The following is a 14,900-nucleotide window of genomic DNA, read 5'->3' on the forward strand; positions in this document are numbered from 1 at the left end:
ATTGTCTTTCCCCTGAAAGAAGGCAAATGTGAAAAAAAAAATTCTGATGTGACTTTTCAGGTGATTATGGACTCATACTTCAGTGTTTATGTTTTACTGTGGGAGAAAAAGAAATTTCATTTAATTTGGAACCAAGATGTTAAAATTTTGATTGTGCTATACAGTTAGATTTAAGGTAAAGAATGCTCTTTTGAAAGAAAAAAATCAAGGTAAAATTGTTTAAACCTTTCTTTTACAGTGAATTCAATTAATATTTATGGAGATTACCTTGTTATATATTAAATGTGAAAGCATTAACTAACCTACAAGATGATGTTTATTATATTTATTTACTTAATTGAAAACTTCTTCAACTTAAAACTTTAATGATACTTTATGCATATTAGAACCAAAAGGCCTGTGAAATCTAAATATAAGGTTTGTTTAAAAGATGATTATTATAACACATTAAAGTTTTTTTGTTTACATGTTTTCAAATGGTTAAAATGACTTGGAGGAAAGTGAAATTTAGTTTTGAGTTCTAGTCCTGTATCAGTCACGTAGTCATATGTGCCGCTAGTCAAGTTCCTTTACCTCTCAGGTATCTTAGTTTGTGAAACAAAGATCTCTGCTACATAGCTCACAGGGTTATTATGGGAATCAGAGTTGATGCGGATGCCAAGCTGTTTATGTTTCTTTTAAAATAAACAGTTGCTTTTCTGGGATATGGTTAGTTGATAAATTTGTTCCATCTAATACATTTTGGGGTTGAGGATATTTTATTTATTTGTACTTTTTTCCTTAGGCAAGATTTTATTTATCTGTGCTTTTCTTCTTAGGCAAGAAAACACATTTTACAGATCCATACCAGGGACTGGAATCCAAAATTGTCAGATGCTTTTTTAGGTGAATTGGCTGAAACATGTGTTGGTAAGTGCTACTGTTTGAATTTTTTGATTGTCATTGTTTGTTCTGATCAGCCTCCCTTTCCCCTTATGTTTGGAATGTGAATGAGTATAGTTGTGTTTTTGTGCAATAGATGGCTTTGCCTTTAAATGTAAACATTTCACTTGACGTTTGAACACTTCTAAATTAGAATTTTAGCTGCCATTAGGTGTTTTGATTATCAAAGCTCAGTGGTCATATGCCTTTCATTGAGTGCTGGATTTCCAGTATTACTACAGTGTCTCCTTTTAGGAATTGTTCCCTTTCAGAAGTTTTACTAAGAAAAATAAGCTTAAACGAGAGGTGAAGGTCCAGGAATAGGGCAGGATTGTAGTCTTTTACTTCACAGATTACATGATGGACTCATCCTCATGCTGGTGGTTTAGAAAGAAGTTGAGTGAGAGGAGTCTTCAAAGAAAATACTTAATGACATCTGCTAGTATTTCCCCAAATGTAAAACTCTCCAAGTTAATAAGTTATTCACAAAGTAGAAGATCTCCTACAGAGTGAACGAACACTACTGTCCTAAAAGGATATGGTGAGAGTGTTTTATGTACATGCATGACCATACATAGGAGACGGAATTCAGAGGTTTTAGAATTCAGGGTTTTGGCTCTAATTAGGTCTGAAATAAAAATGAATGTGGTATTAAGCAACTGAATATACACACAGGTATTTTTCCTTCATTCTTTTTCTGTCTTTTGTCTGTTTTCCTCTTATTCTCTCAAAAATATAAATTAAAAAATCTCTCCATGAACTTTTTTTAAGCATTATGAAGAAGTCCCCCTAATAAGTCCACTAACAGTCAGCAGTCTACTTGGGAAAATTTTAAAGTTACCAAAACCAAAAAGAACAACTTAGTTAAAAAATCATTGTGGTCCACCATCAAATAATTAAAACTTAAATAGAACATTAGTCCATTCAGTTAGCTACATCCGAATTATCCTCTTCATCCACAGGGACCTCCATCTCCGAAGCAGCATACCTCAGCTTTTGAACCACAAAGACCTCGACATCTTCTGGTGAGGAGAAAACGTAAATCTCTCCAGCACTACTCCAGTTTAAGCTTTGCCTGGTATAAGAGAGCATGCGCCAAACCCATTTCATGTAAATTTGGCTTGACCTTTGCAAAGCCTTGTGCTGCTTTATGGGAGAGGGTGGTATTTGGTACAAAATCCAGTCTTTGCCCTTTTTGAAATTTGACCCCTTTTATTTCCTGTTACTTTTATGATATTATTGTGTTACAGTATAGATCAGAATGGGAAATATTTGTAGATTCATCTGTGAATTTGTCACAGAATGATCCTTAACTGAAATAAGCAGAAGTCTTCAAATAATTTTGGAAATTCCCTAAGAGTAATTTTAAAATTACTTTTTTACCCTATCTACCATCTGAAATACTATATACTCTAATTCTTCATCTTAAATATTAGACTCTCAGTTTCCTTTTTCATTTCGAAAGGCCACTCCTTCTCATTTTACCAAGTTATTTATTTTAGCTTTTAGTCTGTTTCTTAAGTTAAAAAAATTTTAAGACATATTTTTTTTTAGGACTGAAAAAGTTCTCTTGCCTTTTTTGGGGGTGGCGTTGCTGGTTTAGAATCTGCTTATATATACTCTATTTTCTTACTGGAGAGTGACATAAAAATCCATTATAATTAACTGACTTCTGATTTTGATTATGACATTTATTTCATTTAAGTTCACTTTAAAAAAAAAAAAGAAAAAAGCAAATACAGGTCTTCCAACAGGAACGGAATAGCAATAAATTTTTAATTCACTATGAGCTTAGCACTTAGGTATCCCAAAGATGTTTTAACATGTATGGGTTCAGCTGAATGAAATTTATGCCTAACAAAAGAGTATGCAGTCTTAATGAACGACTGCAAAGATAGTTGACCTCTTGTTAGAGGTTATGGATTTGGTAACTTTTACCTTGAAATGAATTCCCAAGTACTTGGAGGTTTGCATGCATAATAGGTGTGATTTTTAGTAGTCTTCAAATAATTTGGTATCCAGAACATGTGCACAAATAGTAGGAACTTAAGGTTAATGAAGAACTTTAATCTAATCATATTTCTCTATTCATTTTCACTAAGAGGGCCAAAACAATGAAAGGGTATCTGTCAGTGTGGCATCTTAGCTTGTGGACCTTCATTGTTTGGTATTTTACTTAAAAAGTAACTTCATAAAATTTTATTACCTTTCTCTAGTTTATAACCTCTTTGAATAGCTTATATTTTCATTCTTTCAGACAAATTTCCATCTTAATAGCAGTATTTAGGAATGCGTTTTCTTTGGTATCTAGCTATGTGTGTTCATCAGACTATTAGAGTTGTAATGGTAGAACTAGTATAGTTATGGAATTCTTATGGAAGGGATATTGATATTTAACATCAACTTTTAACTCTCAAAAGGCTGTATTTCAGTATTTCTAGAATAGTCATATCGTCTATTTTTCTAAACCAGGACCCTTTTGAGAGTGAAAAAATACGCTGTTAATTATGACAAGGCAAATGGCCAAAACCAGGACATGTGGTCACCCTTAATATAGCCTATTTAGCCATGGTTATGATGTACCTTTAATTCTGTTTTAGAGTCTAGTAAGGAAAGTGTATTATAAATTCAGTAGTTCTCAATTTTTTTGTATATCAGTATCACTTGTAAAGTTTTCTCAAAATACACATTTATGATATTAAACCACCACTTAGTGATTCTGATTCATTAAGTTTGTCGGGAATCTATTTTTGACTCATTTTCATTGTTTATTCAGATGACTAGTCAAGGTTGACAACCACAGATATAAACTAGTAATTCTCATTCACAAACAAATGTAAAGAAGATAAATCCTATCATTTATAGTCTGTTGGTTATGATAATCCATGAGAAAATTTACTTCTTTATTTTTTTCAAGGATTAGTTTATAACTAATGATGAAATTCAAACTTCCAAGCAAAAATTAGGATTTTTTAAAAAACAAAAAAGGGATTATAAGCTACACAGCAGTTCTCAAAGGGCATTCTATGACTTATATTTGTCATTGTGAGCTGACAGCTTGCCAGCACTTAAAAGACTTTAGCGATGAGATTGGTGATGATATTAACAAATGTGATTTTTTTGATATGGTTAATAAAATGTGTCAATATACAAAACATCTATTTAACTCAGTGAAGAAAATTTACTTCTTTAAGTGGAATCTATTATTGTTGATAAGCTTTAAAATTATCTTTAATAAATTAAAAAAAAATGAACAAACATTGCTATTTATATTATTATGTCAAACATAAATGTTATGGGCAACATTTACTACATAAAATACCTTTTAGTGGCTTTTTTCTGTTCTGCATTGTTTTTGAACGTTTTCTCTTTTTTAATTAGGTTTTTGCACTTAAAAATAGGGTCATGTAGTATGTTCACTAAGTATATATACTTTTAAAGAAGAAAAAGAAATGTGGTTTATATTTTTTTGAAGACAGTAGTTTATTCTTTACTTCCTCTGAAATGAATTATTTAGTTAACTGTTTATAACTGAGCTGGTGTTCTGCAGTTATTTTGTTGAACTAATGTAACAGATGTGTATGGAACAGGAAAAGATACTTTTTGTCAGGTTCATTCATTGAGAAATAGAAAATAAAATGAGAGACGTGGTAAACTTGGTTATTCTGAAGAATTATTTGGGAGATTGATTGCTGTCATGGGGCAGTGTTAATGCTTAATCTGCTTATAGTTTTCTGAATTAAATTCTCATAGGTCATATTAAGTTTTCCCCTACCTCTGAATAAATGTTTATGAATATAGTACTTGATAGTTTTCATTGAAATTTTTAGTTACAGTGAGTAAGTTGGTTTAATAGTAAAAGAATTTAGATTTCTTAGAAAAAGAAAAGCCTAATAGATATGATTCATCCCCTTCTTTCTTGTAATACATGGTAACCTAATAGTTATACGTTTCCAAACTATAACCTTGGAGTTACTCTTTTCTTTTTTCATTCATTCTTTCACTCAAGAAATATTTTTTGGATATCTACTGAATGCCAGGCCAGGCATCGTTCTTGGTAGTTGAGATACATTTAGCGAACAAAACAAACAAATACCCCTATTCTTACAGAGGTCACATTCTAGTTGGGGAAGGCAGACAGTAAACATAATAGGTAGATGATAAGGTTGTAAGTGCTGTGGAAAAAGGAGAGCAGGGTGAGGAGTTTTCTGTTATGTGTAGGACTTGTTTAACGTGATCATTTGCCCTACTGAGGGATATAGGGATAGAATTTATTATAGATGTGTGAGTCAGTTTGATTTATATGGTTTTGTTCCTTAATGTTCTTTTTCTGCCAGTTAGTCTGGTACTATTTCTTCTCTGCTCGTAGTTTTCCTATCTAATTACCATTTTAATTTCAGTATTTAAGTGTTCTACAAGGTCATTGTGAGATATAAAAAGATAAATAAACCTGATACCACTCTTTGAAGAGCTTAGGGACTAATGTTCTGTAATTAGTTCGGGTGGTTCCCACTGCTGGCATAACTGATAAAGGTGGCCAAATGCAGGTTTCATTGTCGATATAAAAAAACACCATGACTAGTTTGAGGTTTTCTTCCCATTTGTGGTAAAAACCTAAGAGTTCATATGTTTTTCTATGTATTTGTCGCTCAAATGAATGAAATGATTTCAGAGCACTGGTGGCTTGATCTGTCGTTTAACTACATGATCAGTTAAATATGGGTAATGGATGATACCTCATATCTTTGTAGCCCTTTGAACTAGATTATCAATCATTTTAAACTAAATAGATATATATAAAGGAAGATAATGTAGAAATTTAATGGATTCTCATTCCCTGTAGTACCTTTGGAACTATCAGAGATGATCATAACTTTAAAGTATAGTTTTGGGGGTAATAAGATATTAACCTGCTTGTGGGTTGCACTCAGAGTTAGTAGTAGAATAGCTCTGATTTTGAAGTTTCCGCTTATGTACACTACTTTGTACTGCTCCATTATATGTGTTTGAAAATTAGTAATATTAGAAAAATTTATAGAAAACTGTAATGTCATGAGGACTAAACTAATAATTGGAAATATTGATGAAAGATTGATATAAAACTATTTTTTTAAAACCTTTCCTGAAGAAAGATGTACATTGTAATTGGTTTTGGCACAAAATATATGACTTGTTTTCTTTTAATATCATTAGTTCATGTGTTTGTTAATTAAAATATTCAAAACATTTTTAGTTTTAATGAGTAAACAGTTTTATTAGGTGACTTTAAATGGTCAGTTTTCATTTTGCTAGTGAAATTGCACATGATTGATTTAGTATTTTATTTTAGATAAAGATGTGCATATTTGCAAAATAGAGTTGATACTTGGAAAAATGGACTTACCTTTGTTATCCTTTTCCTTTTGTGCATTAGGCTATTGCGGAGCTGATATCAAGGCCCTGTGCACTGAAGCTGCCCTGATTGCCCTGCGGAGGCGTTACCCCCAGATCTATGCTAGCAGTCATAAACTGCAGCTAGATGTTTCCTCAATAGTGCTCAACGCCCAAGATTTTTACCACGCAATGCAGAATATCGTGCCTGCTTCCCAGCGTGCTGTCATGTCTTCGGGACATGCACTATCCCCCATCATAAGACCACTGCTGGAAAGAAGCTTCAACAACATCCTAGCAGTCTTGCAAAAAGTGTTTCCTCATGCTGAAATTAGCCAGAGTGACAAGAAAGAAGGTAGTATAAATTACCTTTTCATATTGTTAAAATGAAACAAGTACAGGCATAAGTAAATAAATTCTGAGTTTTCTTATAAGGGTATTTATGTGTTACTCTTTTGTATTTGCCATGAATATAGGAAATGTATCCATTTCACTGGCCACTGTTTATTCTAGGCCTAGCGTATTGTCTGGCATACAGTAGTTGCCTAGTCAGTGTCCATAAAAAGAATGAATGGATGTTTGTTCTGTTTGTTCACTCTTGGAACATTCTGACTATCTTAATGTAGGAGTGTTACCACCTTTAGAAAAGTTGGCTATGATATTATTGGCTTACATTTCTTTTATTATCATAAAGCCCTTACATAAATTGTCATTTGTTAATCCTCATAACAATCCTGGGGGTAGGTACTCTTACTCTATCAAAAATGAAGATGTTCACTTATATAGGGTCACTCAGTAAGTTCTAGGTCTTGCTCAAGCTCAGGGAGCCTGACTCCAGAGCCCATGCACTTAACCATGTTGCTATAATGTCCCTCTGGATTCAACTCATCATACTGTTTTATTGGCACAGCACTCTGCAGTGTGCTGCGCTAATGGAGTGTAAATTACTAGTAGGGCAGTAAATTAGAACCTGATGATAGAAGGTCTTGACTTCTGGCCTCAAGATTGTAGTTTGGTTGGATTTGAGATAAAAACAGAAAGCTACTTTTAAAAATGTTACTCATATACAGGAAAACTCTAGGTTCCTGTGCTAATCAAAGTAAAAGCCCATGAACTTAGAAGAGACAGTAATTTAAAAAAATTATCCTCATTTTCTTTGTTTAACATGTAGTCTGCACTGTATAAAAAATTGTCCAATGAATTATGTTAATGGTAAAACTGTTATATATAGTAAAAATCATCGATATTCAATGAATTTTGCTTGTCATATATGTATTTTCTCATGAAATATCACATGAAATATCTCATGAAATATCACATCGATTACTTGATTTCTTAAATTTGTCAAATGAGGAGGAGAACAAATATTATGTATGAGCCAGCTACTCTGCCATGAATTGTACATTTCTTATCTCTGATTTTCAAAACTGAGGATATGTATCTTCTCCCAATTTTTTTTAATTTTTAAAAGACTATGTCACCTTTAGAAGGTCATAAAAATCTTGCCTTCTCTTCTGAGAGATTGTAACTTCTTTACTTGCATTTGAGAATTTTTTTATGGCATTATTATCTGTGTTTTCTTACCATTTTATCCCCATAAGTATAAAGTATGCTTTAGTTTCATTTTTTTTCGTCACATACCAGTGGAGGAAAGAACCCAAATTTTCTTTGATTATTAATCATTGTTTTTTAGTTATTTAGATATATTATTCTGGATTGTTTTGGTCTTTAATATTTTTCTTAGACAAGTATCCTTTCCTTATATATGAAATTATCAATCACATGGTACTCAATTATTTTCTGATTAACCTTTACAATATTAGTTGTATTAAATACTTGGCTTTTAAAAGCCATTGAAATCTGTGTCTGCCAGCACAATTCAGTATCTCATTTTAGAAAGCATGCCTAATTTTTATCTTTGTTTTTTTGGGGGAAGGGTATGATTTCTGTCAATCTTAATTTCCTCCCATTTCTCCTACATATGTAGCATTGCTTTTTATTGAATGAATTGACGCTTTTGTTAGGTGTGTATGAATTACGGCTATTAATACTTTAGGTTGTAGTCCAGATAAATTTTTAAGTATGGCACTTTCAATAGGAATTTTAGTTCCCGTTAGTCCATCGAACAACAACTTAAGACCCAGTGTTACTTGAATGAGTACATTTTTTAAGAGTGGTTTTTTTCCCACTGAATTCCTGAGTCCCTTCTTAACTAAGACTAGATTTTCCTTGAAATATGTGTGTGTGTGCCATGTGAAAAAATAAAGGTCAATTTGTTCCTTGTTGCTTTTGTAAGAACTGGGCCATACTTCAATTACTCTATTAATTAAACCATCTTATTTATATTAAATATACTGGTTTTGGTCAAAATTAACTTAGAAATTTTTAGTAAGTAGGTGAGTATTTTATGAGAGTGCCATTTCTTTTCCAGAGTTCTTGTAGTCTCCCAAAATGCATCTCATAACACTTAACTAGTCTGTAAAGGTGAAAGAATTACATTGGTTCCATTTATAAATTATTCAGAATACTGTAGTTTGTCAATTTCCTTGGACAATCTGTGTTATTTGATGGATAACTTATTAGTTTTTGCCACTTGATTTTTAAAACAGTTTTTCTTAGCTTTGGTAGGGCACTAATATTAAAGGACTTTTTAAGCCTCATAATCTTTGTGATTTTTTTTTTAAACAGATATAGAAACTCTGATTTTAGATGATAGTGAAGATGAGAATGCTTTATCAATTTTCGAGACCAGTTGTCACTCAGGATCACCAAAGAAACAGTCATCAGCTGCTGCTGTACATAAACCTTACCTTCATTTTACAATGTAAGCAATTTATATCATTGATTTCAATTTATATTGAAATTTCTTTCAATTTAGAGTGATTTTTACTACTTTATAGTTAGAATTACAGTATATTTTTACTTATGGTTGTAACCTGGAGGACTTTGTTTTTCTGTTGTTTGGACACAATTCTGGAAAACTTTACTGTGTCTATGTTTTTGTGTGGTAATAAACTGGTTTATTGGTCAACTCAAGATATTTTTTCCTAAAATGATTGTGGGATTTTTTTTTTTTTTTTTAAGTAGAGTAGAAGGAAGGGTTGCCTTCAGAAAGTAAACCCATGTCCCCAATTTTATTGCTTTTTATTTGAACTAAAGTGGACAGAAATGAAATATTTACCATGATCTAGAATATTTTGATTGTAATAAGTTTCATATGATAATTTAGGATTCTAAGGGTACTAAAGAGGTTTTGAATTAGAAATTGCTCAGTAACTAAACAAATAACTTTCTGATTCTCCAGAACCTCATTAGTTTACACTTTCCTAATTTAGATTTTATGTTTTTTCTATTTACATTTACCTTTGTCTATATTAAAGCAGCTTTTGCTGTGCACTTCAATGGGTAAACAATTTTAGTGCTAATGTAATTTTAAATTAAGAGACTAAATAGTTTTCAAATACTAACAGCGTCATCACTTGCATTTACATAATTATCATGATAGTTAAAGAACCATAATGCTCCAGTCAAGTAGGTCTAATAGGACTTTTATTAGAAGACACTGGATTGTGTATACTTTTAAGTAATTTTTCTTTAGAGATATTTTGAACACATTTAAGTCTTTAATCAAAGTTTTTCCCATGTAGATTTTGGTGAAATGTTAATTTGATTATTTGCATTGATAACCCTTCCTTGTTTTTTGGTTTTTGAAATGAGACTAAATAACTTTAATTTACTCTTTAACAGCAAGCTCTTCTATTAGAAACTTTTTTCTTCACTCCAGAGCCTTTCTTTTATGCCCTCTGGGAAGTTTTCTTAAACCGTTTCAGTGATTTTACAGATCTGTTTATTAATGGCTAAGGGAAAACCGAATAATCATTTTTTTCTGACTTTCACCTGGCTAGCCTGTGTGCCATGTGTGTGCTGTTTGTTTTGACAATTTTAGTTATTTGAATTGAAATACATAGTAGGAGCTAAGAAACTATCAATTTTTCAATAAGAACATTCTGTTACTGATTTAATGTATATCAGTGGTATGGCTTATTTTGGTTGGCTTAGCCTTTTTCAAGGAATTGGTTTAATTTTAACCTCTTTTACATACGCTTTTCTAGTTCATTGCTTTGACTTTAATTTAATAGTGAGACAGCTATATCCTAGAATGAGCTGTTTTTTAAAGATGTTTTGATAAATTATTTATTTATTCACTCATTCTGCCATTTTTTTTTTTTTTTTACCCTGTGCCAGGCATTGTACTAGGTGCTCGAAGCATGAATAAGATATAACATAGTTCTTACTCTGGAAGAGTTCTTGTTCTTGGGGGTGACAAACATTGTGATATGGCTAAAGTGTTATGAAAGCAGAACTAAGAAGCTTCCACAGGGAAGTCCAGGAATGCTTCACAGAAAAAATGGTGACATTTGCTGTCCTTTTGAGTATGAAGGTATAGGAGTTAGCATTTGTTGCTCATTACAAACTAGACATGTGGTAGGTATATAAAGCTGGGGCTTCGTATATAGTAATACATATAGGCCTCTCAACAGTCATTAGCATTTGTGGTATCATCATTTTATAGATGAGGAAACTGAGATACAAAGAAGTTAAGTAAATTGCCCATGATCATGCTGCTAGTAGGGGGCAGACTTGGTACTGTTTGTTTCCTGGGATCATATTCTTTCTCTTGTACTATGTGGTTTCCAAATTGATTTCTGAGCTTAATAGGTAGATAGGGTTTTTTAGGGTAGGTTGGATGATATGATTTTTCACACTTTCCAAAGAAGCATTTACTTTAGAACATAAGCCTTTAATGAGGACTACACATGTATTTTGTTGTTGTTGATTTGGTTTGGTTTAGCTTTTTTGTTTGAGCAACATGTGTTAGCATGCCAGATTAATACATAAAAGATTCTAGACAAGTAGAAAGCATGACTTTAATGCTGGTGTCAGTAACACTAGTTTGGGCATTGATGGTAGGTTTCTTTTTCTGGCAATAGTTTCCTAAAACAGTGTTGCAACCTTTTCTTTAGATTTAAGATGAAATAGAAGTCAAGCTATTTAAGGCCTATCAATCTGGTAGAGAACCCTTATGATGGAAGATAAGTTTTCTTTCTTATTGTATATTACCATAAGGGGATTAGAAACAGAACTTTTTAAGGTTTTCCAAATGAAAGTAGCTTTGTTTTTTCTGATTAGAAAGATGATATACTCTGTAGAAAATTCAAATAAAAAAGAAGAGCATAAAGAAGAAAGTAAAAATTAAAGCCCAAGCACCTGAAGGTAATATGTGTTAACATTTTGGTGACCACACTTCCATATTCTCTGTATCCATATAGACAGACCCATATATTATCTTATACAAATTATATTCTCCTGTAAGGTTGTTAATGTAACTTGCTTTCCCCCCCACTATGTTGGGAATGTTATTTCATGTCAGTATATGTTTAATGTCATTCTTTTAAAATAGCTGCATAGTATATTTTTTGGATGTTTCATAATTTATATAACCTTATTGATAAAAATTGAAATTTCCAGTTTTCCTCTTTTATAAACAGTGCTGTGATAGACATCTTTCTAAGTATACATCTTTATAACATTTTCTGATTCAGACCTTAAGGTAGATTTTAAAAACTGATTGCTGTGTCAAAGTGTGTATACATTTCAAAACCTGATAGAGATTGTTAAATTACCTTCCAGAAAGTTTGTACCAATTTACATTTCATCACTCATATATGAGAGGGTTATTTTTTCTATTCCCTTGTAATTTCTGAGCACTGTTCGTCTTTTAAAATCTTTGCCAACTAGATAGATGAAAATAATATTTTCTTATTTATTTGAATCGTTTGCACTTTCATATATTCATTCACTCATATAGATATTTTGTCAAAGTGCCCATCATGTGCCAGATGCTGTCCTAGGTAATTGGAATATGTCAGTGAACCAAATATACTAGGATCCCTGCCCTTACTCAGCTTACATTTTAGATGGAGACGGACAATAAAACAATCAGTGTGATAGATAAGATGTTAGAAGATAAGTACTATGGGAAAAAATGTAGAGAACACTAAGCAGTAAGGGAATCTTTGGGAGTGGGATGAATTGCAGAATATCCTTGGATATACATTTTGGCATATATTTGGCCTACTTGCCAAATTTAATTTCAGAAAATTGTACTTTTTTCCATTCTCACTATTCATGAGAATACCAATTTTCCCATCATCTATTTGCTAATAACGGTATTCTAATATTTATCAATCTAACAGATAAATGATGTTTCTCAATATTTTCATTATTTTTCATCTTTGTTAGTAACTACCAAATCTTTCTCAAGCCTAGATCACTCTTGAGCTTTAAACTTTGTCCAGTTGCCTATCACCCTTTGTTGTCACAGATCTTTCGGTATATGCTGGCTTGTGTCTTTCCTTCTCTTCCCATGAGTCCTATGAGCTACCATCCATTCAGTTGTCCCAGCTAGAATTCGACATCATTCTCAACTCTTTCCTCTTTCTTCCCTTCTATATCTAGTAAATGACCAAGTCCTATGGATTTTTCTTACTAAGTAAGTCTAATTCCAGGCTCTTCCTTCTACCTCCTCTGACACTGTTCTTGTCTATACTGTTATTAACATCTCATGCCTGGGTTATTATAGCAAACTCCTAACTGGTCACCTTTCCTATTGTTTCGCCTTCTTTCAAAACCCTTTCCTATACTGACATGCTGAGTTAGAGTTGTCATCCAAAGACATGTGTATGCTTATGTCACTTCCCCTGCTTAAGCATCTTAATGCTTCCTCATTGTCTTCAGTGTACATTCCAACTTTTAACGTGGTTTACAGAACCCTTCATAGCCCTTCACAGTCTGATTCTCCTTCCCCCTTCCCCTCCCTTACCCCGGTATCTTTACCCTTACATTACCCTAAAACCTTAAAAGAAGCTGGCTGTAATGAACTATATCCTCTACCCCAAAGGGCCAAGAGGTTTTTTTAGCCTCTGGTCCTTTGTACATCCTGTTTTTATTTCTTGAAATTCATCCTTTCTGCCTTCGATCTGTTGGGTTTGTGCTTTCATAACACTTTTTCAGGAAAGCCATTTATGAGTCTCTGATAGCACCCTGTACTTAAAGAGTGCTGCTTATTAATCACACTGAATTATAGTAATTTACTTCCTTTTTCCAATAAATGCACTGAGTTATGAGCTCTATGATAACAGTGGTACTGTTGGATACCACGGGCCAAGGCATTCAACATAGGAAGCATTCTAAAATTGTTGAATGAGCATTTTTTAAGAAGTTATTTATTTCTATTTTCTTTTTGAATTGTCTACATTCTTTGTATAAGAAGGTATTTTTTGTCAAAATACTGTCATATAAGCTCTTTATGCATTAAGAACCAATCCTATTAATGGCAAATTTAATTATTTGTCTCATTTGAGTGTTTGCCATTTGGTTCAGATTGTAATTTTTGAGTAACAAAAGCTTTTAGATTTTTATGAATTAAAAATACATGAGGGCTTTCCTGGTGGCGCAGTGGTTGAGAGTCCGCCTGCTGATGCACGGGTTCATGCCCCGGTCCGGGAAGATCCCACATGCCGCGGAGCGGCTGGTCCTGTGAGCCATGGCCGCTGAGCCTGCGCGTCCGGAACCTGTGCTCCGCAACGGGAGAGGCCACAACAGTGAGAGGTCCACGTACCCCCCCCAAAAAAGAAAAAAAAACAAAAAACATGAATCTTTTGTTTTTTTTTTTGTTTCTGTGTTAGAATTCATTTTGTTTTGTGAAATGAGGATCTGAATCCTCCCTATTTTTTTTATAGATTTATTTATTTAATTAAGTAATTTAGTTTTTGACTGCATTGGGTTGCTGTGCGCGGGCTTTCTCTAGTTGCGGCAAGTGGGGGCTACTCTTCGTTTCGGTGCGAGGGCATCTCATTTTGATGGCTTCTCTTTTTGTGGAGTACAGGCTCTAGGCACGCAGGCTTCAGGAGATCTGGCATGTGGGCTTCAGTAGTTGTGGCTTGCAGGCTCTAGAGCGCAGGCTCAGTAGTTGTGGCACACAGGCTTAGTTGCTCTGTGGCATGTGGGATCTTCCTGGACCAGGGATCGAACCCGTGTCCCCTGCATTGGCAGGCGGATTCTTAACCACTGCGCCACCAGGGAAACCCCCTCCCTATTTTAAAACAATACTTGTGTTATAATTCATCTCTGTTCCATTTATTTTTATGCTTATTATCTTATATAAAATTCTTTCAATTACTATGATTTGTTTCCTGGGCTGCTATGTACCACTGCTCTGTGTTTCTTTTCTTTGGTGTATTCTTCATTCTATTATTCTGTTCTGTAATATGTATCAGTATAAAGTAGGGCGCATCTTAACTTTGTGTTTTAGAACCTGGACTTTGCAGTTATATGGACACCCAGTTGTATAATCTTATACCTAACCCCTCTTAGCCTTGGGTTCTTTATCTATTTAGTAAGAGGAAACTTATGTATTTCATAGAATTGTTAAGAAAATTAAACAAGAAGTGTGTATGAAGTGCTAATTACTAAAACAGGTTTAAATGTTCTGAAATTGGAGCTAGCACACTTATCTAAAATTTTCTTGATGTTAGCACACTTATCCA

General features: G+C 33.2%; 1 protein-coding gene across 2 annotated transcripts in view; it reads left to right on the forward strand.

Annotated features, from left to right (window-relative positions):
* The window catches only part of ATAD2B (ATPase family AAA domain containing 2B), a 150,671-nt gene that overhangs the window by 64,859 nt on the left and 70,912 nt on the right, over positions 1-14,900 (forward strand). For both annotated transcript variants that reach the window (XM_067703596.1, XM_067703597.1), the window contains exons 15-17: positions 819-909; positions 6,335-6,646; positions 8,980-9,115. In XM_067703596.1, the coding sequence (XP_067559697.1) occupies positions 819-909; positions 6,335-6,646; positions 8,980-9,115 (539 nt within the window). The remainder of the gene's footprint in view (positions 1-818; positions 910-6,334; positions 6,647-8,979; positions 9,116-14,900) is intronic.

Source organism: Pseudorca crassidens, chromosome 14 (assembly GCF_039906515.1).
Source record: "Pseudorca crassidens isolate mPseCra1 chromosome 14, mPseCra1.hap1, whole genome shotgun sequence".
NCBI classification, from domain to species: Eukaryota; Metazoa; Chordata; class Mammalia; order Artiodactyla; family Delphinidae; genus Pseudorca; species Pseudorca crassidens.